General features: G+C 44.8%; 1 protein-coding gene across 6 annotated transcripts in view; it reads left to right on the top strand.

Annotated features, from left to right (window-relative positions):
* The window catches only part of LOC141114279 (NXPE family member 4-like), a 217,350-nt gene extending 192,034 nt beyond the window's left edge, over positions 1–25,316 (top strand). For all 6 annotated transcript variants that reach the window (XM_073607874.1, XM_073607872.1, XM_073607873.1 and 3 more), the window contains 2 exons: positions 17,316–17,534; positions 21,907–25,316. In XM_073607874.1, coding sequence (XP_073463975.1) covers positions 17,316–17,534; positions 21,907–22,442 — 755 coding nt within the window. In that variant the 3' untranslated portion in view covers positions 22,443–25,316. The remainder of the gene's footprint in view (positions 1–17,315; positions 17,535–21,906) is intronic.
* Positions 25,317–25,631: the final 315 nt, after the last annotated feature.

The raw sequence follows: 25,631 nt of genomic DNA, 5'->3' as shown, positions 1-25,631 counted from the left end.
CAGGTAAAAGAGATGGATGGTGGCAGATTTTTGAGACCTGTTTTTTTTTCTTTATCTCTTTTTAGGTGATCGTGATGTGAGGGATAGAGAACGCTTTACTTCAGAAAGTGCCCAGATCCTGATCAGGGAGATCATGGGGTGTAATGCCGAACTGCAAAACATACAGCAAAAAATCCATGATGTTATTAAAAAAAATAATAACATCATTGATGTTTTGGGGTGAATTTAAAACCCCACAAAATCACTTTTTGTATTGTGGTTCAATCTTTTAAATTTTTTTGCAATGTTTTGAAAAGCCAAATTTGGAGGATGCACACAGTGTGCCAACATGTGCTATCTGCCATCACGGGAGATCAATGGACGCGTTTTGGGGGTGCAACCCCTTCCTCAATTATAAAGTCGCGTTGAGGAAGGGCTTGCTCCCCCAAAACACGTCCCTTGATCCCCCCTGATGGCAGATAGCACATGTTGACATTGGGAAATTGGTGTGCATCTTCCAAATTTGGCTTTTCCAGGGGTGATTTCCCCCCATCTGAACGCTATATCAAATCCAGTTCCTAAATACTGATGTCTGATATAGCCTTCAGGTTTTACCTAATGTGAACTTTGTAAGTTCAAGTTTTTTGGCTTTCTTGTTGGTTTTACACAGGCCTGTTTTATCTGAAATGGACATTTCAATTTTTGATAATGCTACTGCAAAAATTGTTATACAACAAACATGTTGGTTTGTTTTAAAAACCTTTGGTAAATGCACATGTGATTGTGCAGGTATAAAAAAGTGGCTTACTCAAGAATGTGTGGATTATTGTCTCAACACTACAACACTTTTGGGGTGATGTAATAGCTGTTTTATGCAAAAGTGGGGGTTATTTCCTAAGGGCAAATCCTCTTTGCACTACAAGTGCAGTTTCAGTGCAGTTGCAAGTGCACTTGTAGTGAAATGTGTTTTTGCATTTAGGAAATAACAGCCAACAGTGCTTTGTATAAGGTTACCCAATCACGACATTTTCTGCACTCAAAACATTTCTGTCAGGGTCAGCTAAAACAAACACAAGCAGTAAATGTCCACAAAGATTTTCTTTTTTTTTTTCATTTTAAAAAGGCTTCACATATTGTGTGGCATATTGATAGCCCCCCTACCCGCAAAGAACTCCAGGTAGCGTAACCGGACATCACGGGCACTCAGGGAGGGCAAGCCAGGACGGCCACTTTCAAGCACCGTCAGTGTGGTTTGATGTAGGATTCCGGCCTCAGGCCCAACTGAGCCAGCATAGTTGGCCGAATGTTTCCGTAAAAAGTTATGGAGAACACAGCACGCAAGTATTATATGGTTCAGTTTATACTCTGCCATATGGATAGGTGTCAGAAATAGGCGGAACCGGCTGGCCAGGATTCCAAATGTGTTCTCCACCACTCTTCGGGCTCTGGCCAGCCGGTAATTAAAAACCCTCTGTTCCGGGGTGAGGGTCCTCATCGGGAATGGCTGCATCAGGTGGTCCCCCAGCGCAAATGCTTCATCAGCAACGAACACAAATGGGAGTCCTTCCACATTGTCCTCTGGAGCTGGCAAGTCCAAGCTGCCATTCTGGAGACGCCTGTAGAACTCCGTCTGGGCGATGACTCCACCATCGGACATCCGGCCATTCTTCCCCACGTCCACATACAAGAAGTCGTAATTAGCCGACACCACCGCCAACATCACTATACTATTAAACCCCTTGTAATTATAATAGTACGACCCCGAGTTGGGTGGTGGGATGATGTGGACGTGTTTCCCATCAATTGCCCCTCCGCAGTTAGGAAAGTCCCACCGCTGGGCAAAGTGGGAGGCCACAGTCTGCCATTCCTGTGGCGTGGAAGGAAACTGTTGAGGAAAAAACAATAAACATTACTATTTTTACTCTGAAACATGGCAAGCAGATTAGACACAAACATTATGGGGCAACCTCCAGATAGCATTTATTAAGGGGAATTTAACAAGGCCAAAGTATAAGGTACACCTATCATATTCCCCCTCCCCCCCTCTCATGGGCCATTTCTAACATTATGGGGTGTGTGGAAATCTTGGATAGGTAACCCTCTTCACTTCATTGAGAGATGAATGCCTAAATAATGGGTCTTACTTGGAACAGCCCCTCCTTAGTTACACTATTGGCAGCCCACTAGACAGGTAAGAAGTGTCATAATACAAAGATATAAATACACACTGTACACATTTGAGGACATTTGGACATTCTGCTATTACCTATCAAGATAATAATAGGATACAAAAACTTTAAACAGTACCATTGGAAAGTATACAGGCAGGCCCTTGCACTACATGCTTTGGGTAATTCAGCCATAAATCTGACCACAAAAGAGATGGGTATAGTGTGTATGGGTTTGGCAAAGTCAGCAGATAGATGATTGAGGATAGAGAATTGGGATCAGCTGACTTAGCAGTTGGGGGAGGGAGGGTTAATAAAAATTATTTGGGGACACCACAAAAAAAAGCCTCTGGCACTCTGCCTGAATTTAAATCAAAAATAACATTACCAAACATTTAAGGGGGTGTTTGGGGTAAAGCACTACTACGGAGCTGATAAAATACATTGTTAAGTGACTACATGAGGTGAATATAGGCCAGGAGACACCATGCTGGGGAGGTTGTTGAAGGGCAAATATGTATGAAGGACCTTGAATAATAATTACATAAAAATCCAGCATGCATGAGGACAAAGGGGACATTCACAGCATATTACAAGCATGGTAATTAGGGAATGAGGAAAGAAATACAATATATTATCAAACATTAAAGACAATAAAATGTGATATAAAAGGATAAAAATCTTACCTTCATATACTCCTTCTGCAGGACCTGTATGATGGCAGAACAGGTCTCTGGGATAATGATACCCAGAGCCTGGGGGGAGATGCCTGTCGAGAACTTCAAGTCCTGCAGACTTCTCCCTGTGGCCAAATACCGCAGGGTAGCGACCAGCCTCTGCTCCGGAGTGATGGCTTGCCTCATGCAGGTATCCTGCCTGCTGATATAGGGGGTCAGCGAAGCCAACAAACGGTGAAACACGGGGTCCGTCATCCTGAGAAAGTTCCTGAAATCATCAGGATTATTCTCACGGATCTCACGGAGCAAAGGCATATGACAGAACTGGTCACGCTGAAGCAACCAATTCTTGGTCCATGAACTCCTCCCCACCCTGTTCATGGACTGGACTTGTGTCAAGGTCAGGACCCCAACACCAAGCCCCCGCACAGCACGAACTCTACGAGGAGTACGCATACGAAACATGGCTAGAAAACGGTTGGCTGCTCAGAACGAAGTAACAGAACGCACTGAAGAACAGCAAGGCCTGTGAAGAGCGACCTGAAAAACAGCAACGAGCAGGCAAGATCACACAGAAAACTCTGATAAGAACTGACTGCACGCACTGAAGAGCAGATACAAACCCACAAGCACAAACTGAACGGCAGAAAACGATCTGAAAGCCACGAGTCTGAAAAAGCGCGAATCGTCTCTCACCAAACTTTTACTAACACGAGATTAGCAAAAGGAGCCCAAAGGGTGACGCACTTGGTTCTGAACCTGCCTTTTCTAGTCTCGTCGTACGTGGTGTACGTGACCGCGTGGTTGGCGATCGGAAATTCCGACAACTTTGTGCCCGTGTGTAGGCAAAACAAGTTTGAGCCAACATCCGTCTGAAAAAATCCTAGGATTTTGTTGTCGGAATGTCCGAACAAAGTCCGACCGTGTGTACGCCCTATAATAGTTATAGTGCCTGACCCCAAATTCATCCCACAACTTAACATGAAAATGTCCCTTTCTGTCTAGTGTTAATGTCACCCTTGATCCATCCTGCTCACATAGATAGCTGTTTCTCTAGCTGTTTACTCTGCATGATTCTTAGTGCCTGTGGACCTTGGTATCCCAGTTACCCATTGTGGATCCCTGTCCACTCTAACCATTAATCTAGGGGCTCAGTATAGGCGGAACCGCACCTTTGGTTCATATGTAGCGCTCCTCTTGCGCTGGGCATTCTACTTGTGCCTATACCCTCTTGCCTCTAAACTACCTTATCTAGCAGATTTACTACATATACCTGTGAACAGCACTATTCTTCCCTTTCTTATCTATAACACTCCAATGGACAATAGACAGGGACAACATAACATATAACCACCAATCAATACAGTTCGATTAAGGGGAGTAAAATAGGTACCCTTTGTCCCGAAAATGCCTTACCGATCACGGAAGTCTGATAACTCAAATGTAAGCAAAAGGCTTACCTCAGCCGGCTGATTATCAGAAATTCCCGGATCGTCTCAAGCTCCTCGTTTCGGATACTCAGGGTCACCTGGAATCCTCTCCTAAGGCAAAGCTCGCCATGCTGACTCGGTTAAATTGATGATAGGCAACTCCTATCCTCATATTGATTAGTGATTCCAAATTAATAATAACTACTGCAGTAGGGAACAGACACAAAAGATACGCTCAGCATCTTTCCAAATTACTGTTCTGCTTTATTATGACGCAATTGAAGGTTTTTATGCACATGATTACGTAGGTATCACATTAATATTACAATTGTACGTTTATGGTAACAAGGGGCGTTACATAGGCAGGCTTATTCTAATCAGGACTCGAAAGAATGTAAACCTTTACTGAAAACATTATTAGTGCTGTGTGCACAGTGACGGCAGTGTGCAATACATACAAAATACAATACAATTATATACAGAACTTACAAATTTCCATTACAATAGGGATGAATGGACCTTCTGATCAGAACTGCCTGTAAAATTGACCAGCCAACCCTATCAGAATGTCCGTCTGAAGAGACTCTAATGACTTGTCAAGTGCTTGAACTCAAGACAATAACGCCTGCTCTTTTCCAGCTCCTAAGTAATCACAACACAGAACTAGGTGAGGCCCTAAATACCTCTAAACTACAGAGGTCTGTTATTTTGTATGCTGTTATGCACACTCAGGAGACAACAGGTGTTATTAGCCTGAGGTCCGGCAATTGGCAGAGCAGCAACTGTCAGACTACAATGATATTTTTTTTGAAAAATTATTTTTATTTATTTGAATCATAGAATAAGAAAAACACAAAAGTAGACATTTGGTGGACTGGCACAACACCAGCTCCACCCAGATAGGGCCATGCAGGACCAATAACATTCTAACTGAACTAACATAGTCCAACTGGTTATACTAATAACACACTACTACCCCCCCCCCCCCCCACCACCACCAATATCCCACTACCCCACTACCCCCCAACTACCAGCTCAACCAACATACATTTATGTACATAGCAGGATATTATTTGCGTCATAATTTAAAACACCTATTGTTTCAACTGAAAAATTATAGGTAAATCACCAACCAATGCGTAAATTAGATTTATTGTGTACTCCTACTATATATTCTGAGACCGTTCAGAGCCAACAGGACTCCCATCCAAATCCCCCCTCAATACTTAGAATAACAGAAATAGTTCTCTACCCCACAGTGGAGGTGGAGTGGATCCAGGCCCGCAAAACCTTATCAAATTTTTTACACAACCCCTGGAGATATAAGTTGCTCTGTAAAATGGCATCATGGAGTTCCCTAAACCTTTCCAGAAGACTGCTGTGGGGCATTTGACTTTTTCCAGTGTAGCAGTATGACTTTCCTGCCATAAAATAATAAAATATTTAGTAGGGCTCTATGTGCCCGAGATGGAACGACCTCCTCCACAAGGCCTGGAAGACATACTTTGACAGATAGAGGTATGGGGATTGCCAGAACATCCGATATACAGGAAATGACTTCAGTTCAAAAAACCTGAGTCTGCTGACACTTCCAAAATATGTGCTCTGCGGTGGCTTGGGAAGATGAGCAACGGCAGCATTCATCTGAAGAATTGGGATAAATCCTGGCCAGTCTAGTTGGGGTATAGTAAATCCTATGAAGGAATTTGAAGTGTATTAATCTATCCCTAGCTGACACTAAATGTTTGAACAGTTGTTCCCAAAGCTCATCCCACTCCTCCCCCTGTATATCTGGCACCACTGACACCCATCTCAGTATTTAGTCATTATTATTATTAAATAGATCCTTATATGTCACTGATAATGGCTTAGCGAGGTCTTCAGTCACTAGAACCCTCTGCTTGAGTCGAGACATCAGTGGGAGAAGATTAAGGGACATGTAGTTATGTATATTAGCTGTTACTTGCACCCCTAGATAAGTGATAGATAAAAACCCAATGGGAGACTAATATCAGATTTCCCTTTGGCTCTCTCATCCAATGGCAATACAGAAGACTTATCCCAATTTACCCTGAGTCCTGAGAATGTGGCAAAATTGTTCAAAATAGTCAGTGCTGCTTGTAGGGATTGTCCGGGGTCTCTAAGAGCACGTCATCTGCATATAATACGAGACATACTTGTATAGTACCTACTTTAATGGGCCCCAACCCTTGGGAAGATCTGAGTGTGATTGCAAGAGGCTCCATTGTTAAAGAAAATAGAAAAGGGGACAACGGGCACCCCTGTCTAGTGCCTCTACCCATGGTAAAAATGGGGAGACAGATAGGCCAAGCCAGATCGCCGCATGTGGGCCACTATAGAGAAGTGCAATCCACCTCCTGAACATAGGGCCAAAACCCATGAATTCTAATACCCTATGCATATACCGCCAATCTACCGAGTCAAAAGCTTTTTCGATGTCTATAGACACTATAACTCTTGTGTGTGCAATTCCCCGACAGGAAGTTGTAGATGGCTGAAAAGTCTCCTTAAGTTTGTGTCAGTGGATTTCCCTGACATAAAGCTCGTCTGAATAATATTAACCAATGAGGGAATAACCATGGCCAGACGAGTCGCTAATACTTTGGTCAGAATTTTAAGGTCCATATGCAACAGAGCTATGGGACAATATGAGGAACACATTGTGGGGTCCTTTCCAGACTTAAGGAAGAAGAATCATGTACTCTTCGAGCATGGAATCTGGGAGGGTCCGGTGTTCCAAGCAATGAGCCCGAAGCGTACTGATCCTAGGGGCCACCTGCTCTGCATATGTCTTATAAAAGTCTGCTGAGAAGCCATCCAGTCCCAGAGCCTTATGTGGAGGGTACGCAAATATAGCTGTTTCTATCTCCATTGGCGTAATCCGAGCATCTAGGGAAGCCCTGTCAGTATCCGTTAAGACCGGAAGAGACAGACTCCCCAGCAGCTCATCTAGAGCAGAGAGGTCATATTGAGGGATGGGTGCATAAAGGGAAGAGTAGTACTGTATAAATTCAGTCATTATACTGGGAGGGTCTGTAACTAAATCATCCCCTGTTCGTCCAATAATAGGTATGCTCACTGGAAGCTTTTGGTCTGCCACCAGCATGGCAAGAAGCTTACCATTTTTATCACCTTTTGCCCATTTTCAGTGTGTGCCAGATCATTGAAGTGCAAGGAAAGAAGACGCTGCACCTCCAATAAGGACATGTGAGTAGCCTCCAATGGAGAAGCAGCATGTTCCTCTATGCACCTCGGCTCCCTGTCCTGTAAGCTGTACTGCAACCATCTCCGCATTAAGTTGTTTTCTTGCTGTTTTAATCGCCAATATACAGTGGGGACGGAAAGTATTCAGACCCCATTACATTTTTCACTCTTTGTTATACTGCAGCCATTTGCTAAAATCATTTAAGTTCATTTTTTTCCTCATTAATGTACACACAGCACCCCATATTGACAGAAAAACACAGAATTGTTGACATTTTTGCAGATTTATTAAAAAAAGAAAAACCGAAATATCACATGGTCCTCAGTATTCAGACCCTTTGCTCAGTATTTAGTAGAAGCCCCCTTTTAATCTAATACAGCCATAAGTCTTTTTGGGAAAGATGCAACAAGCTTTTCACACCTGGATTTGGGGATCTTCTGCCATTCCTCCTTGCAGATCCTCTCCAGTTCTGTCAGGTTGGATGGTAAACGTTGGTGGACAGCCATTTTTAGGTCTCTCCAGAGATGCTCAATTGGGTTTAAGTCAGGGCTCTGGCTGGGCCATTCAAGAACAGTCACGGAGTTGTTGTGAAGCCACTCCTTCGTTATTTTAGCTGTGTGCTTAGGGTCATTGTCTTGTTGGAAGGTAAACCTTCGGCCTAGTCTGAGGTCCTGAGCACTCCGGAGAAGGTTTTCGTCCAGGATATCCCTGTACTTGGCCGCATTCATCTTTCCCTCGGTCGCAACCAGTTGTCCTGTCCCCGCAGCTGAAAAACACCCCCACAGCATGATGCTGCCACCACCATGCTTCACTGTTGGGACCATATTGGACAGGTGATGAGCAGTGCCTGGTTTTCTCCACACATACCGCTTAGAATTAAGGCCAAAATGTTCTATCTTGGTCTCATCAGACCAGAGAATCTTATTTCTCACCATCTTGGAGTCCTTCGGGTGTTTTTTTAGCAAACTCCACGTGGGCTTTCATGTGTCTTGCACTGTGGAGAGGCTTCCGTCGGGCCACTCTGCCATAAATCCCCGACTGGTGGAGGGCTGCAGTTATAGTTGACTTTCTACAACTTTCTCCCATCTCCCAACTGCATCTCTGAAGCTCAGCCACAGTGATCTTTGGGTTCTTCTTTAGCTCTCTCACCAAGGCTCTTCTCCCCCAAAAGCTCAGTTTGGCCGGACGGCCAGCTCTAGGAAGGGTTCTGGTCGTCCCAAACGTCTTCCATTTAAGGATTATGGAGGCCACTGTGCTCTTAGAAACCTTAAGTGCAGCAGAAATTTTTTGTAACCTTGGCCAGATCTGTGCCTTGCCACAATTCTGTCTCTGAGCTCTTCAGGCAGTTCCTTTGACCTCATGATTCTCATCTGCTCTGACATGCACTGTGAGCTGTAAGGTCTTATATAGACAGGTTTGTGGCTTTCCTAATCAAGTCCAATCAGTATAATCAAACACAGCTGGACTCAAATGAAGGTGTGGAACCATTTCAAGGATGATCAGAAGAAATGGACAGCACCTGAGTTAAATATATGAGTGTCACAGCAAAGGGTCTGATTACTTAGGACCATGTGATATTTCAATTTGTCTTTTTTAATAAATCTGCAAAAATGTCAACAATTTTGTGTTTTTCTGTCAATATGGGGTGCTGTGTGTACATTAATGACGAAAAAAATGAACTTAAATGATATTAGCAATGGCTGCAATATAACAAAGAGTGAAAAATGTAAGGGGGTCTAAATACTTTCCGTCCCCACTGTACATTCTCCCCTGGCCACTGCCTTGAATGCATCCCATACCACTGGTGGCTAAGCTGAATCCGTATTAACTAACTAGTAAGACTAAATAGACTTTTGAATACGTGAGGATACCTGTTCCTCCTGCAACCAGCCCGGAGATAGCCTCCATCCACCCCTCTTTACCCCAACGAGAGAGAATGATGTGGCCCAAGGCACCATAAGTAATTGCCTCCATCCCAAATTTGAACAAAAAGAGAGAAAGTTTGGTTGGTGGGACTTTGAATGAGGCCAAATACTATATAGAGTAAGCATCTGGGATATAAAACACAACGCTTTTATGGGTTCCAACAAGGGGAGTTTTTTGGGGACTTTGAATGAGAGATGTATACCAAAGAGCAGTCTTGGCAAAGAACATTTTATTATACCTTGTGAAATCATGTACAGCATGCTGAATGACACAAAAAAAGGCAAACACAGAATCGCATAAACGCAGGGCATGCTAAAAACCACATATAAATATTGACACCATGGTACTTGACATATCACGGGGTAAAGACAAGTCCTGCACAACATGGGCCACTGGAAGGGCTGGATGGTGTTGGAAAATCTAGAGTAAAACAATATAAGAGACATAAAATCATCTGTATGCATCTATGTAAGCCTGACACATTTCGTTGGGGTATACCAACTCTTTTGGAGGCGAATGCAATGATGATCTATAGAGAAACATAACCATATGGTATAATATTGTAGCTGAATAATAGGAATAAGTAATGGGTGTAAGGGACAGGATGGACATCCCTATAAATACTCACGTCAACTGCATAGATGTGAACAGAGGATCAGAGCTGTTAGAAAGGTCTGGCATGGGAGCTGAGGTAGAGACTTGTGGACAAGCAGGGAGCACTGTAGCTTCCCCCAGGTCAATGTGCAAATGTAGGTGACAGTGAGCCCACACTTCTGTGGATTGAGATCAGTTGTATATATTGAATGTATAATATTAATGATGAGAAGTGTGGAAAGACCATACACCAAGTCAGATGAAGGGAAGAACTGAGCATAGATGAAAAAACAGATACTTAAAAAAACACCAAATATGAAAGAGGAAGAAAGAAAAGAAAGGAAAAGAAAAGAAAGGAAAAGGAAAAGGAAAAGGAAAAGGAAAAGGAAAGAGAAATTATTCAGCTACAATATTATACCATATGGTATGTTTCTTTATAGATCACCATTGCATTCGCCCCTGAAGAGGTCGTATACCCCAACGAAACGCGTCAGACTTACATAGATGAATGATGTCAATACAGATGATTTTATGTCTCTTATATTGTTTTACTCTAGATTTTCCAACACCATCCAGCCCTTCCAGTGGCTCATGTTGTGCAGGACTTGTCTTTACCTAATGATATGGCAAATACCATGGCGTCAATATTTATATGTGGTTTTTATCATGCCCTGCGTTTATGCGATTCTGTGTATGCCTTTGTTTGTGTCTAGGTATAATAAAATGTTCTTTGCCAAGACTGCTCTTTGGTATACATCTCTCATTCAAAGTCCCCAAAAAAACTCCCCCCTTTTTATTGGAACACATAAAAGAATACTGTGATTTATATCCCACTTGCTTACTCTATATAGTGATTGGCCTCATTCAAAGTCCCGCCGACCAAACTTTCTCTCTTTTTACCCCAACTGACAAAGCCAGGGTAAGGGATAATGGAATATGATCAGATAGTCCCCCAGCCAAGTAAGCTGTCTCCTGCAGAAATGTCAGCACAGAGACATTACCAGAGACCAGATCTATCGGGGCTGAGGAGCGATGCGTGGTAAAAATATGGGAATGACCTCTGGTATTCGGATGCTCTAAGAGCCCGGCTGTGGAGGCCCATGAGTGAAGCTCTTGAGAGACCAGTCTATTAGGGTTGGAAGAATCCAAGGCAGGTTCTAAAATAGCATTGAAATCACCCCTCAAGACCATTGGGAGATGAACAAATGGTGCTAGTTTGACCAATAAATTGGGATTGAAATGGTGGAGGAAGATATAAGTTTAAAATATGTAAAGTTTGATGACAGATCTCTAATACCACAGCCACATATCTCCCCCCTGGGTCAGAAAACACCTGGTGAATAATGCATGGGACAGCCTTGCTTATCAGGATAGACGCCCTCCTAGCAAAAGTGGAGTATGTAGAATTGAAGGCTCTTTGCACCCAAGGGTGACGCAATGCTAGGATTTTACTCCCATCAAGATGTGTCTCCTGCAGGAGAATATGTGGCTTGATCTGTTTAAGATATTGAAAGATAGCTGTCCTTTTATACCTATCATTCAGTCCCCGCACGTTCCAGGAGACCACTTTGATTGTAGCCATTTGTGCATGCTATAGCATAGGAGTCCCAATCGAAAATAGTCATTATGGTGCATTTAACCGGAGTCTTCAGGAAAAAGTCAGAATGTAGTTTAGGTAGCAAGAACCGATGCCAAAGAAGCTTAGACGCTGGTAAGCTGGTGTAACCCCCCCCCCCGCTGTTATACCAGAAACCAAACAAAACAAAAAGAAAAAGTCTGGTATGCAGCTTAGTCCCAATAACGTTACCAAACATGTGAGGTTCAACCTTTGATTCCTTTGATTCCTATAGTCCAGCAGTTCTAGGTGTCTATGTGTGTCTCCAACGGGAAACTTCTGGGAATAGGATTCGGTATTTGTGGCATTCAGAGCAATACAAGATAGAGCATAATACAACATGAAAAAATGAAAATGAACAACCCGCTATAAATCAATAAGTTTGCTGCCTTATGAATTAGAACAGTATACGTGCACAACAGGTGCAACTGCAATGACAGAAATCAACGAAGCAGTGGCTCTTTTCAATAGACTGACCCAGGGCCCTAGTAGGCTTCAGGGTTCCTTATCCAGCCAATCACATGCCTCTTGAGGGTTAGCAAAGAATTTGACCGGCCCTTTATACTGCACTCTTAGCCTACTTGGGTAAAGTATACTGTACTTGATTTCTTTATCTCTGAGCCGTCTCCACACATCCATAAACGAACACCGTTTCCGCTGAGTTTTAGCTGAGAAATCAGGGAACAACATTACATGGGTATTTTCATATTTGAGATCTTGATGCGCCCTTGGCCCCCTCTGGCAGCCCAATCACCCGCACGTTATTTCTATTCTGTCTATCCTCTGCATCATCAGCTCTGTGTTGGAGCGATCTTACCAGTTCCTGCATTTCGTATAGCTGAGACCCTTGGGAAATTGGTGGAGTCCTCCACTTCTAAGATACGGTCTTTCACCATGGTGAGTCAGATCTTGTCCAGGTCTTGTCTGATGAGGGTACATTCAGACGCCATGTGGTCAATCCGGACCATCAGCACCGTCTTTCAAGGCGTCTATTGCTTCCAGGATGGGCTTAGTGATGGCAGCCTGTTCTGCCTCCACTTCCGATGGTGATGGTGGAGGTGTTTCAAGGCTCAGCATCGCCATGACCATTTCCTGCCCCATCCTCGTGGTTGACTGAGTGGCACACGGAGAGTACGCCACAGATGCCAAGATGGCAGGGGCAGAGCCTAAACCCCGACTTTGTGAGGAACACGTCTGACACTGATTTTGCGGTGCTTTCCTCTTGTATTTAGAGGCGGATGTTGGCATCCTCAGAATGTCAGCAGCCCCAGTACAGCGTAAAACAGCAGGGTAAATTAGCACAAAAAGCAGATAGTTGCAGGAGTAAAAATGGAGCTCGGGGAAAACACATCCTGCCTCGGTCATATCTGGTCACGCCCCCCCCCCCTGTCAAACTACAATATTCATACAAATTCTGTTCAGTCTCCTTTAGATTTACCAACAACTGAACTTGGCAAGTGCCTGCCTAAAGCAGGATGTGCAAATTATATTCAACCAGCCAGGCTTTTGCACAGCTGTAGGTAGGTATCATGTTAACGAAGTCTGTGGAATGGGGTGTCATAATCACATTCTCAGATTGAACAGTCAGGTCAGAGATACGGAGCAGGTCAAAACAAATGACGTCAAAACAACTTGAACCAAGGGGTCAGTATGTACTAAGGACTGGGTTTGGGTAGATGTCTCCAAACTGGGCAAATCTTCACCCTGCTTGGACAGCTACCCACAGTTGTTGATGGATCCCTCTGCCATATTGTGTCACACTCCTAGCCATAGGTCTGCTCTCAATATCCCTGGCTGTAGGCCTAATATTTAAGAACAAAGGAATGTCCGCAAGTAAAATAAATTTTTCGGATTTTGCTGTAAATTCACTAAGATTTCTGTGACATTTAAAATCACATTTGACATGCTATCAGAATTATTTGGTGCAAGACGCCACACACAGGCGTAGATAATCTTGTGGTTGTCATTTCTGCACAGAACGTAAACACATGACTTGTAGCCATTTTCTTTTTACACCTCCTCTCCTTGGGAGCACCACATACTTGGGACCACTTCCCCCTATATATTAAGTCCACAACATTCAGCTTCCTTCACCAAGAAGAATCCAGATGCCCTCATTAGTATTTCAGTCTCTCCCAATGGCCCTTTTATAGCTATGCCTAGCTGGGTGCACTGCCAGATGGCACATTCATTCCCAGACTTTCATCATTACTCACACCAGGGGATTCTGTCCAGGCATCCCAGGCTATTAGGCACTAGAAGGTCAGAGGAGACAGCGCGACTACAAAAATTCCTCCCATTTTCTGTACCACCTCACCTGGGATTTCAGCCAAAATGCCCTTTACTTCAGCTCTGCAGGAGACTACATCTTAGCAGCTCTGTGATATTTTACTCCAATGCCCTGGACTACTGAGTTCCTCCCACAGCTGTCTTTTATATGGACACTTACTACCCTCCTGACATCACAAGAAGAGGGACTTCTCTAAAAGAGGCGGTATCACCTTCTTATAACTTTCCCCTTTCTATACATATTGGCAAAAGAACCATCTAGTAGTAGCAGAAAAGCTAACTGCACCTGTCAACCAGTAATCAGCCATGGTGGCCTGCAAATCCTCTTAAAGTAGAACTAAAGGGAAAACATCTTTTTTTTAAATTTTAGATAGAATAAGGGAGGGTTATAATCCCTGTCAGCTTTTTTTTTGTTTTTTTGCTATCTGTGTCCTAATGGGGAGATTTCCCTTCACTTCCTGTCCCATAGCCAAAACAGGAAGTGAGAGGAAATCTCTGCAACTTAAGGGAATCCCTTGTGCCCCCCCCCCCCCCCCAGGTGGCCATAACAAGTGTCCCCATTGGAATATTTGCCCTCTATTACAGTTCTGGGACTAACCCAAAAGTGAATCTTACTAACAGGGTTACAAATGGCAATAAAAATAAGACAGGGGTTCTAATCTCTCTCCACTGTATTCAAATCTTAAAAAAAGTTTTGACTTTAGTTGTACTTTAATGGCTAGACTGTCGAAAATACCATTAACGTGAAATTAAACTCCACAATATTCTTTTTAATTACAGCAGGTTTATGCCATCATATACTTGTATGCACCACATATTATTTCATTATGGCAGAAATACCTGTCAAACAATGCCCTCCAGTGATGTGTTGTCAGCAGTAAGGGGCGCTTCCATCTTCTCCCAGTCTTCCTTCCGGGCTTGCTCTGTTTGGCTGCTTGAATGGCTGAGCCATTATGTTGTCACTCCTGGTCATGCACACAGGAGTCACATCACAGTGCAGTGCCATACATTCTGTAACCACCTTACTCAGGAACCACAAACAACTGGTGCAACTGCAGCTTGTCAACTCTTCATTTCCTTTGAAATGCACCTTTTTTTCATTTTTCTTAATAAACGAATGTATAAAATTGTTAAACCTTATCTCTAATGCACTTAACCAGAACCTACAGAAGTATCCTATCTCTTAGAAGAATGCTACTATATTTTAACCTCTAGCTTGACAATGTATTACAGATGTTTATTAAAAGTCAGAATTGTTACAGCAGATACAGTGCGTGTTTCTGTAAAAATAAACACATGATAGCAGCAATTTTACAAGTGTACATGGGTAACTAAGGAGTTAAAGTAATTCTAAAGGCAGAAGGTTGTTTTATATTAATGCATTTGATGCATTAAGATAAAAAACCGTCAGTGTGCAGCAGCCCCCCTAATACTTACCTTAGCCCCATTTGGATCCAGCGATGTGCACGAGTGCCTCGGCTGTCCAGGACTCCTTCCCAATTGGCTGAGACACAGCAGCTGCGCCATTGGCTCCCGCTGCTGTCGATTAAAGTAAGTTAGCCAATCAGGAGAGAGAGGGGGCGTAGCGGAACCGCGGCTCCATGTCTGAATGGACACACAGAGCTTTGACTCAGCTAGGCTTGGGTTCCCCCAAAGCAAACTGCTTTCTGTGGGGGCACTCGACAGGAGGGAGGGACCAAGAAAGCCTAAGAGGGACCCAGGAAGAGGAGGATAGGGGCTGCTCTGTGCAAAACCACTGCACAGGGTAGATAAGTATAACATGTTTGTTATTTAAAAGAAAAAAAATTAGACTTTACAATCACTTTAACTGACACCAGTAACCATCACTCTCAGTATGCTTAGATTATTGTCCCACGGGCTGAAGAATCTCTGTGCAGGGTGTGTGCCATAGTCTGGTGACAGTGGCAGGTTAGAGACACTTAGGGGCGACCCATCCATTAGGGGCACCTGAGAACCGCCCCCCCTTCCATGGATCCGGCCCCCATGCAGGATGCTGGATTCATGAATTCCAATGGGGAGTGTTTATAGGTTCAAAAAAGGGTGGGCTTGGGGCGCAGAGCACTGCGTTCAGAGCCCACCCAGTTGTGTGACAATAGCGAATGAATATTCGCTATTTTCACACTGATTCTCCTCCCGGCAAATCGGGTAGCGGATCTGAGACCCGTTTCCCGATTGGCCGAAAGGAGAAGTGTTACAATTGGCCGCCAAGGAGGGAGGAGGAGGAGGGAGGAGACAGAAGCTGCCGTGATGCCCCCGGAGAGCAGGGGAAGGGGAAACTGCCATGATGCCCGTGGATAACAGGGGAAGCCGCCTGTGATGCCCACCACCTGTCGCCCGGGAGAAGCTCTGCCTACCAATGATGGGGTAAGCACTCCTGACCCAACCGACCAGACTGGGGGGGGCTGTGGGTGTGTTTGCCGCCCACCTCAAAAAATTACCACCAGCCGCCACTGGAGACACTGCTGTTTTCATAGTGAGATAAACTAAAACAGATTGTACAAGTGGATTGTAAGGTGTGTGGCTAGTTTAACTCCTACTCCCAGGACCTAGTCATCCAATAGTCAGTTGATAAATAGTAATACGTATGATGTTACTTGCATCTATACTCCTGTTGCTACAGTCTATAGTCCTCAATGCCCCGTGTTGATAATAACTATTACCTTTCTTTCAAGAATACTCCTGGCAGATATTAACAAATATTAGAGTTATGTATTTAAAGCGTTTGTAAAGGTATTAAAAAAAAAAAAAAAATTAACAAACATGTTAAGCCCCTTTCACACAGAATGCTTCCAAGCGGATCAGTCTGCTCAGAGGGGGATCTCTTAGCTATTCCCCGCTGAGCAGGCGGATGACAGGTCCGTGTCTACTCCACTATGCAGAGCGGACATGGACACATCCTGCTGTTCTCTATGGGGCGAAGGGATGGCCATTTCCATCCGATCCACCGGATGGACGGTGAACGTATCCAGTCCATCTGTTTTTAGCGGATGCCGGCGTGTGACAGGGGACACATGTCCGCCCCATAAAGAACAATGAGTGGTCCAATCTGGTCCGCCTGAAAAACGGACAGATGGACCCGATCGGTCCGCTGGTATGATAGAGGCCTTATACTTACCTGCTGTGTGAAATGGCTTTGCACAGAATGGCTCCCAACCTCCTCTTCTTGGGTTTTTAGCTGGACTCTTGGCTCCTCCTCTTCTTTGTGTGCCCCCATAGCAAGCCAATTGCTATGGGGGCACACCTGTAAGTATAAAGGGAGGTGAGAGGGTGATACAAACACTGGGACATTTTTTCCCTTAATGCAGGGAATGGATTACAGGGGATACAATTACAAACCATGTGGCTGGTAAGACAGGTCACCAATGTTTATTTCTGCTTCTACTCTTACAGAATCACCTCCTCCACCTCTAGAACAATGCAAGATTGGGATGGTACCTCCATTTCCCAGCGGATTTGTGTTACAGAATAAATGGAGACCTGCATTCTGTCGCCTTGCCAACTTCACACTCCATGAACAAATGTACACCTGTTTATATGACAAAATGATATATCTTATGGGGGACTCTACTGTACGACAATGGTATCTGTATTTGATAAAATCATTTAAAGGTAACAATAAACTATTATTTCATGTAGTTATATAAAAAAAATACATTTTGCAGAAGAAATCTGCATAGTGATGTATCCTAAAGCAGGGTTTCTCAACACATGGTACACGTACCCCTGGGGCTATGCACCAAGGGCAGGGGGTCGCCCAGTGCTGTGTCTCCTGAGTGCCGCCTCGCACAGCCTCCTCCCACACACATACAGTCCCCGGTAGCTTGCTGTAGCGCAGCACTGTGGAGTACCAATGGGGGGGCAGTCCGCCCCGTGTGCCACACATTGGTGGGGTGGGGTGTCAGGCCGGCGGCAGCTGCCAGTGGTCCTGTCATTGTGATGGAGCCCATCGCACTGCCCGCAAGATGTTTCCCCAGTCAGGGCTAAATGATCAGGGTCAGTAGGTGGCCCCATATCTTCCCATCTCCCAGCTCCTCCCCCTCTCCAACACACCTCGGATCTCCTGCCATGTGTGGAGAACCTGTCCGGATGATGGCTGCTGCGGCTCCCTGATCTCCTCTCCAGTGTGCAATCCTGAACAGAGCCAGCACACTGCAGACAGGAAAAAAGGTCATGTGAGTCCTAGCTGTCACTTCTCAACTCCCTGTGTCTGCTCAGGAACTACACATCCCAGCATGCCCAGCTATCAGTGCAGCCTCATCAGTGCCCCCTATCAGTGCAGCCTATCAGTGCCTCCTATCAGTGCAGCCTTATAAGTGCAGCCTATTAGTGCCGCCTGTCAGTGCAGCCTCATCAGTGCCTCCTATCAGTGCCGCCTACCAGTGCCCATCAGTGCAGCCTATCAGTGCAGTCTCATCAGTGCCCATCAGTGCTTCCTAACAGTGCCCATCAGTACCTCCTATCAGTGCCGCCTATCAGTAGTACCCATCATTGCCTCCTATTAGTGCGGCCCATCAGTGCCTCCTATCAGTGCCACCCATCAATGCCACTTATCAGTGCAACCTCATCAGTGCAGCCTATCAGTGCCGCCTCATCAGTGCAGCCTCATCAGTGTCCCCTATCAGTGCAGCTTCATCAGTGCCCACCAGTGCTGCCTATCAGTGCCCATAAGTGCCTTCTATCAGTGTAGCCTCATCAGTACCACCTATCAGTGCAGCCTCATCAGTGCAACCTCATTAGTGCCACCTATCAGTGCAGCCTCATCAGTGCCCCTATCAGTGCAGACTCATCAGTGCCCATCAGTGCAGCCTCATCAGTGCCCATCAGTGCAACCTCATTAGTGCCACCTATCAGTTCAGCCTCATCAGTGCCCCCTATCAGTGCAGCCTCATCAGTGCCCCCTATCAGTGCAGCCTCATCAGTGCCCATCAGTGCAGCCTCATCAGTGCCTCCTTTAAGTGCCGCCTATCAGTGCAGCCCCATCTGTGCCACCTATCAGTGCAGCCTCATCAGTGCCACCTATCAGTACCCATCAGTGCAGCCTCTCAATGCAGCCTCATCAGTACCCATCAGTGCCTCCTATCAGTGCCTTTTATCAGTGCCACCTATCAGTGTCGCCTATCAGTACCCATCATTGCCTCCTATCAGTGCCGCCCATCAGTGCAGCCTATCAGTGCCATCTCATCAGTGCCGCCTCATCAGTGCAGCCTCATCAGTGTCCCCTATCAGTGCAGCTTCATCAGTGCCCACCAGTGCTGCCTATCAGTGCCCATCAGTGCCTCCTATTAGTGCAGCCTCATCAGTGCCACCTATCAGTGCCTCCTATCAGTGCAGCCTCATCAGTGCCGCCTATCAGTGCAACCTCATCAGTGCCACCTATTAGTGCAGCCTCATCAGTGCCGCCTATTAGTGCAACCTCATCAGTGCCACCTATTAGTGCAGCCTCATCAGTGCCCATCAGTGCCGCCTATCAGTGCAGCCTCATCAGTGTCCCCTATCAGTGCAGCCTCATCAGTGCCCATCAGTGCAGCCTCATCAGTGCCGCCTCACCAGTGCAGCCTCATCAGTGCTGCCTATCGGTGCAGCCTCATCAGTGCCCCTATCAGTGCAGCCTCATCAGTGCCCCTATCAGTGCAGCCTCATCAGTGCCAATTAGTGCCTCCTGTGTTTATCTATCAGTATATGTGTATCTGTCATTGCATAATGCATTCAATGATATTGCATACGAACAAAAAACATTGAAAACACACACATAAATCATCACAAACACATACTGACATTACACACACACAGACCATGACACCCAAACAATAGAAATTACTTTCTGGAGACAGGGGTACTTAGGAATTTTTTTTAGGCTTGCAGGGGTACTTCACCGTAAAAGGCTGAGAAACACTGTCCTAAAGCAATCAATTACAATTTGATCTTTGACTAAATGACTTCACTAATGTGAAATCTGTTTGCTTCGTGTAGTTGAGGTTCTCACATCACCTTTTCTTTGTGTATCCTCTTGAAAAGAGAGCATCTTTTTTAACACTGTTTTAAACACTGCTTTATGCATTGATATCATGCATAAAATTATTATTATTATTGCACTCGCCTCCACAAACCCAGTCTGTCTACACAGTATGGTCACCTGCTCACTTGTCACCATCCAAAGGCAGCTTAATGTGGTTGTAAAGGCACAAAGTTTTTTACCTTGTAGCATCCTGATATTTAGGCAGGCTTGCTAGTAAAGTTACCTGTCAGGTATAGTTGCCTTGGCCAAATGATAGGAGATCAATTGATTCCACCCTAATTCTGGAATTGCTGCACTTCTCTCTTCTGTCACTAGATGGCCGGGTGTCTAGTGGCATTAGACAAGACAAGGGCACTGCAAGGATAGATGAGGAATAGATGGGGTATCTCAGCCAATGGGCAAGGATCTTCTTGGGTCTCTTGGTCTACTGGGAGAGCCTATTTATTTGAGTGAGGCCAGGTGATCGGGGTTCTGTGCCACCTGGACGGCTGTCTGGGTGGACGTGTGTTGTGCTGTCGTGGGCTGCTAGGCCAGAGCCTGAGTCCTATCCTGGGGACATCTGGCCATAGACCATCCAGAAGAAAGAGAGCAGCGTAGGGTTGGGACTGCGGCTTACAGTCCAACCAGAAGTGACGGTTCTGCCAGCCGGAGAACCTGTCATGGTCGGAGGGGAAGCTGACACCACTAAGGGACCAACCACCTTATTACCAGGGACCACAGCTGAATTAAGTACCAGAGCAGTATTCTCACCAACCGGGGATGGTGAAGAAGTGGAAAAAAATCAGCAGGTGTCAAGCCATTGACCCAGCCAGTGGAGGTGACGATTGCAGAGCAGCCTTGTGTTCCAAGCCAGGGAGCGAGCAGCCCAGTGATGCTTGAGGAGTATCTGTGAATGCCAAACTAGGGACCCAGCAGGGACGCGGGGTTGACACTTGAGGAAGATACTGAGTGACAGAGATTGAAAGAGCTCAGGAGATCCAGTGGCAGTGGATCAGCAAGTCTAGTGAGAGAGACTAGGAGCTCATTTGAGTGAAGATCTAGAGGAGCTTGTAGAAGAAGTGAAAGAGTTCATTGTAACCTTTGTTAGAAACTGTTCAAGATTGTTGCCATCAGAGACAGCGTGTCTACACATGCAGTCTTCCAATTAACATTGCACCTAATAAAGGGTGTCCTGGCCCAAAACCCTCTCTCCCACAGTTCCATTTAGGAGACAATAAATCTCCTTGCATACAAGAAGTGCCTGGCCCCTATGAATCTACCTTGCATTACACCCACCATGCCTTGTAACCCACTCTACATAGAAGGATGTCAGCTGTTCCTAACTCTGGAGGTTCTCATTAGACCAAAAGGTGTCCTGGACTTGGCTACAACCTTCATGCATTTTATGCATAAAGATAAAAAACCTTCTGTGTGCACCCCTCCTCAGCTGAGCCCCATCTTGATCCAGTGATGTCCAAGAGAGCCTTGACACTCTGGGGAGTCGCACTCCTGATTGGCTTTTGGCAGCAGCGGGAGCCATAGGCTCCTCTCCTAACATGCTGTATCGGTGTGAGGAGGGAGTTGAACCAGACATGATGCTGGTTTGTTGACAATGTGATCACTCCATCACTGGATGGAACGATCACGTGGTAAAGGGCCACTGTGATTGGCCCTTTACTATGATCCAGATGCACTGGGTCACGCGGACCCAACGTTTATGGACACTTCTGGGTGCGCCCCAGGGGGTGCGTGAGAAACGGGTGCACGGGAGGACGTCGATCGACACCTGCCCAGAATTAGCCGGCCACACTGTAGCGGTCATTTGGCTATAGTGCAGTCGGCAAGTGGTTAAGATGCAGGCTTAGTGTTCCAAAAGAACATTTTTTTTTAAATAAAGCGTTATTGTTATAGTTGCTCAGTCACTAAAAAAAATCGTACCATCCAAGTTCAAACACAATTTAAGCAATGCAATTTTTTTTAAACCAGGGTTGAAACAGTTTGATCTGCATCGAACAGGATTGGAGTCTATGGCATTATCAGTTGATCTGCAGAGGAACATCAGGCTACAATGGAAAAAGCACAGCCATCCATTTGTTGCAAGTCAGTTTTACTTAGTAAAAGATGATATTTATGTAAGTGAGCAAATAGACCAGCTGGATGGAGGTCCACACTATATCATCGTTATCTGCCTGGGCCAACACTTCAGATTTTTTCCCATCCACCTCTTCATCAAAAGAGTTATTAACGTACGCAAAGCTTTGGAACGTCTCTTCTTACGGAGTCCGGACGCAAAGGTTATTATTAAAGCAGAGAACACCAGAGAGATAAGTATAGATGCCGAGAGATTCAGTGACTTCAATGGCTATATTCAGTATCTTATAGTGAAGGACATCTTTAGGGATCTTCATGTTGGTGTGATCGATGCTTGGGACATGACCACAGCGTACAATACAAATAATGTTCATCCTCCAGAAAATGTTGTCCAAGACCAGCTATATATGTTTTTAACATATATTTGCTAGTTTAGGTTATTTGCTGATTGAAGCCATAAAAATAGCAGAAAAATAGCAGAACAAAACAAAGAGATAGACACACTTGGCTACCCAAAAGCACCCTCCCAATGTTGAGAGCATGTGGCCTGGTATGGTTCAGGAGGGGGGGCGCTCTCTCATCCCCCCCTCTTTTCCTGCGGCCTGCCAGGTTGCGTGCTCGGATAAGGGTCTGGTATGGATTTTTGGGGGGACCCCACGCCATTTTTTTTTTAAATTTTGGCCGGGGTTCCCCTTAATATCCATGCCAGACCTGAAGGGCCTGGTATGAAATTTAGGGGGACCCCCCCCCCCCCACGTAATTTTTTTTTTTAATTTTGGTTCGAGGTTCCCCTGTGGGGAATTCCCATGCCGTTTTTATCAATGAACTTTTATGTGTATTGTCTGACCGGCAATTCATTAATAGCCGCGAGTAGTTTTAAATGACTTTTTTTCCTTTGAAATGTCATTTTGCTGTCAGACTGTTCTAAACACGGGAAATATGCGCCCCTTTACAGGCATACTATAGACACCCCCCAGGTACGAAATTTAAAGGGATATTACATTCATTTTAAGCATTATTAAAATCACTGCTCCCGAAAAAACTGACATTTTTAAAACTTTTTTTTGCATTGATCCATGTCCCCTGGGGTAGGACCCAGGTCCCCAAACACTTTTTATGACAATAACTTGCATATAAGCCTTTAAAATTAGCACTTTTGATTATTCATGTTCATGTCCCATAGACTTTAACGGTGTTCGCGCGTTCAAACTAATTTTTTGCCTGTTCGCAAGTTTTGGTGCGAACCGAACAGGGGGGTGTTCGGCTCATCCCTACTTAAGACTAAAATTTTTTTTAATTTGCACTAACATCCAAATTTTCAAGAAAAGCTTTCAGGGTGTACCCCATTCTTCAAGGTCCAAGCAATATTAATACACATAGTTTTAGCAAAATGTTAAGTAAGACAATCTCTGAGGGGGAAAAAAGGCACAAACAAACTTACACAGCAATAATAATTAAACTTGGGTAGTTAGTGGAATAAGGCAAGGTGAGGGCTATAGACTGGGAGGGGGAGTAACAGGGGTGAGGATGGTGCTAAAGCTGCAGAATAATGGTTTATAAAACTGAGGTCCATATTAAGTCTATTATCTTTTGTGTCAAATAGAATTACCATTCATAGTTCAAACATTTTCCTTTTCTGAGAAATTTTGAAGTTCCCTTTAGGAACCAAAACATTCATGTCTCTCAAATGACCTACTAACGGCTGAAACCAGCGGACACTGTTCTGTACTACTTCTCCTGGATCTCTCTGCTGCCTTTGACACAGTGGACCACCCCCTCCTCCTCAATAAACTCCACTCCTTTGGTCTCCGTGACTGTACTGGTTCTCATCCTACCTATCCCACCGCTCCTTCAGTGTCACTTACAACTCTACTTCCTCCTCTCCTCTTCCTTTCTCTGTTGGGGTCCCCCAAGGTTCTGTTCTTGGACCTCTCCTTTTTTCAATCTACACCAACTCCCTGGGTCAGTTGATTGCCTCCCACAGCTTTAAATATCATCTCTATGCTGATGACACCCAAATCTATCTCTCCACCCCCCAGCTCTCTCCTTCTGTCTCCTTACGCATTACCAACTTACTAGCAGACACATCAGCCTGGATGTCACATCACTTCCTCAAACTCAACCTATCCAAAACCGAGCTCATAGTTCCTCCCTCAGGTGCCACTTCCCCTGATTTCTCTGTCAATATCAACGGCTCAACTATCAACTTGTCCCCCCACGCCAAGGTCCTAGGTGTACTCCTGGACTCTGAACTAACCTTTCGGCCCCACATCCTATTGCTATCCAAAATGTGCCGCCTCAACCTCCGCAACATCTCCAAGATACGCCCCTTCCTAACCAATGTCACCACAAAGCTTCTAATCCACTCCCTGGTCATCTCCTGCCTTAACTACTGCAACTCCCACCTCATTGGCTTACCTCTAAATAGGCTATCCCCACTTCAGTCCATCATGAACGCTGCTGCCAGGCTCATCCACCTCACAAACCGCTCTGCATCTGCTATACTCCTCTGCCAATCACTCCATTGGCTGCCACTCAGCCACCAAATTAAATTCAAGATACTAACTATAACTTTCAAAACCATCCACAACCTGGCCCCCAGCTACATCACTAACCTAGTCTCAAAATACCAACCTAATCGTTCTCTTCGCTCCTCCCAAGATCTCCTGCTCTCAAACTCCCTTGTCACCTCATCCCATGCTAACCTTCAGGACTTCTTCAGAGCCTCTCCCATCCTCTGGAATGCTCTACCCCAATCTGTCCGATTTTCTCCTACTTTATCCACTTTCAGACAATCCCTGAAAACTCATCTCTTCAAAGAAGCCTATCTGGCCCCCACCTAACAACTGTACATTTATCTTCTCAATCAGCACATCACCCACAGTTATTATCTCTTGTATCTCTTGACCTTCCCTCTTAGATTGTAAGCTCTAAGGAGCAGGGCCCTCTGATTCCTACTGTATTAAAGTGTATTCTATTTGTGCTGTCTACACTCAAGTTGTAAAGCACTACATAAACTGTTGGCGCTATATAAATCCTGTATAATAGTAATAATAATGTCTTCCATAGTGTGGTATGGTCGTGAGAAATTATATCCCACAGGTGTGCAGAAATCATCTTCCTTAGGTTCTTTAATGGTGTGTCCCTATAATGAATTCTTGTTTGCAATTTCTGTCCTGTTTCACCAACATAAGATCCATTGTTGCATTTTTTTGGATTGGATGAGGTGCATAGCATTACTAGAGGTAAAGGTGTATGATCCTGTACATGAAGCTGAGTGCTTATTAAACTGACTTTTATGACAATTTTTATGTGATTACTATATCGAAGCATGAATGTGTAAAGCAAACTACCTGGTTGTTTCTCATGGCTTGATGGTATCCTTACCACTATAATCATATCTTTACCTCTATTCGTAACAATAAAAACTGTCAAGAATTTTAGCCTTGCCATTACTTTACATAAAGACATGAGACTATGGTCTTAATTCCAGTTTGTGAGCGGAAATCTCTCTAAAGGAATCCAAGACATTAATAGTTTTCCATCCTATCCAAAACTAAAAAGTAACATTTCAACAAGACATACACTTTAACCTCACAGATTTTAAAGGATGTTAGCCC

Source organism: Aquarana catesbeiana, linkage group LG12 (genome assembly GCF_042186555.1).
Source record: "Aquarana catesbeiana isolate 2022-GZ linkage group LG12, ASM4218655v1, whole genome shotgun sequence".
Lineage (NCBI taxonomy): Eukaryota > Metazoa > Chordata > Amphibia > Anura > Ranidae > Aquarana > Aquarana catesbeiana.
Note: the sequence above shows the minus strand (reverse complement) of the source record. Positions and strands in the feature narration are given on the sequence as shown.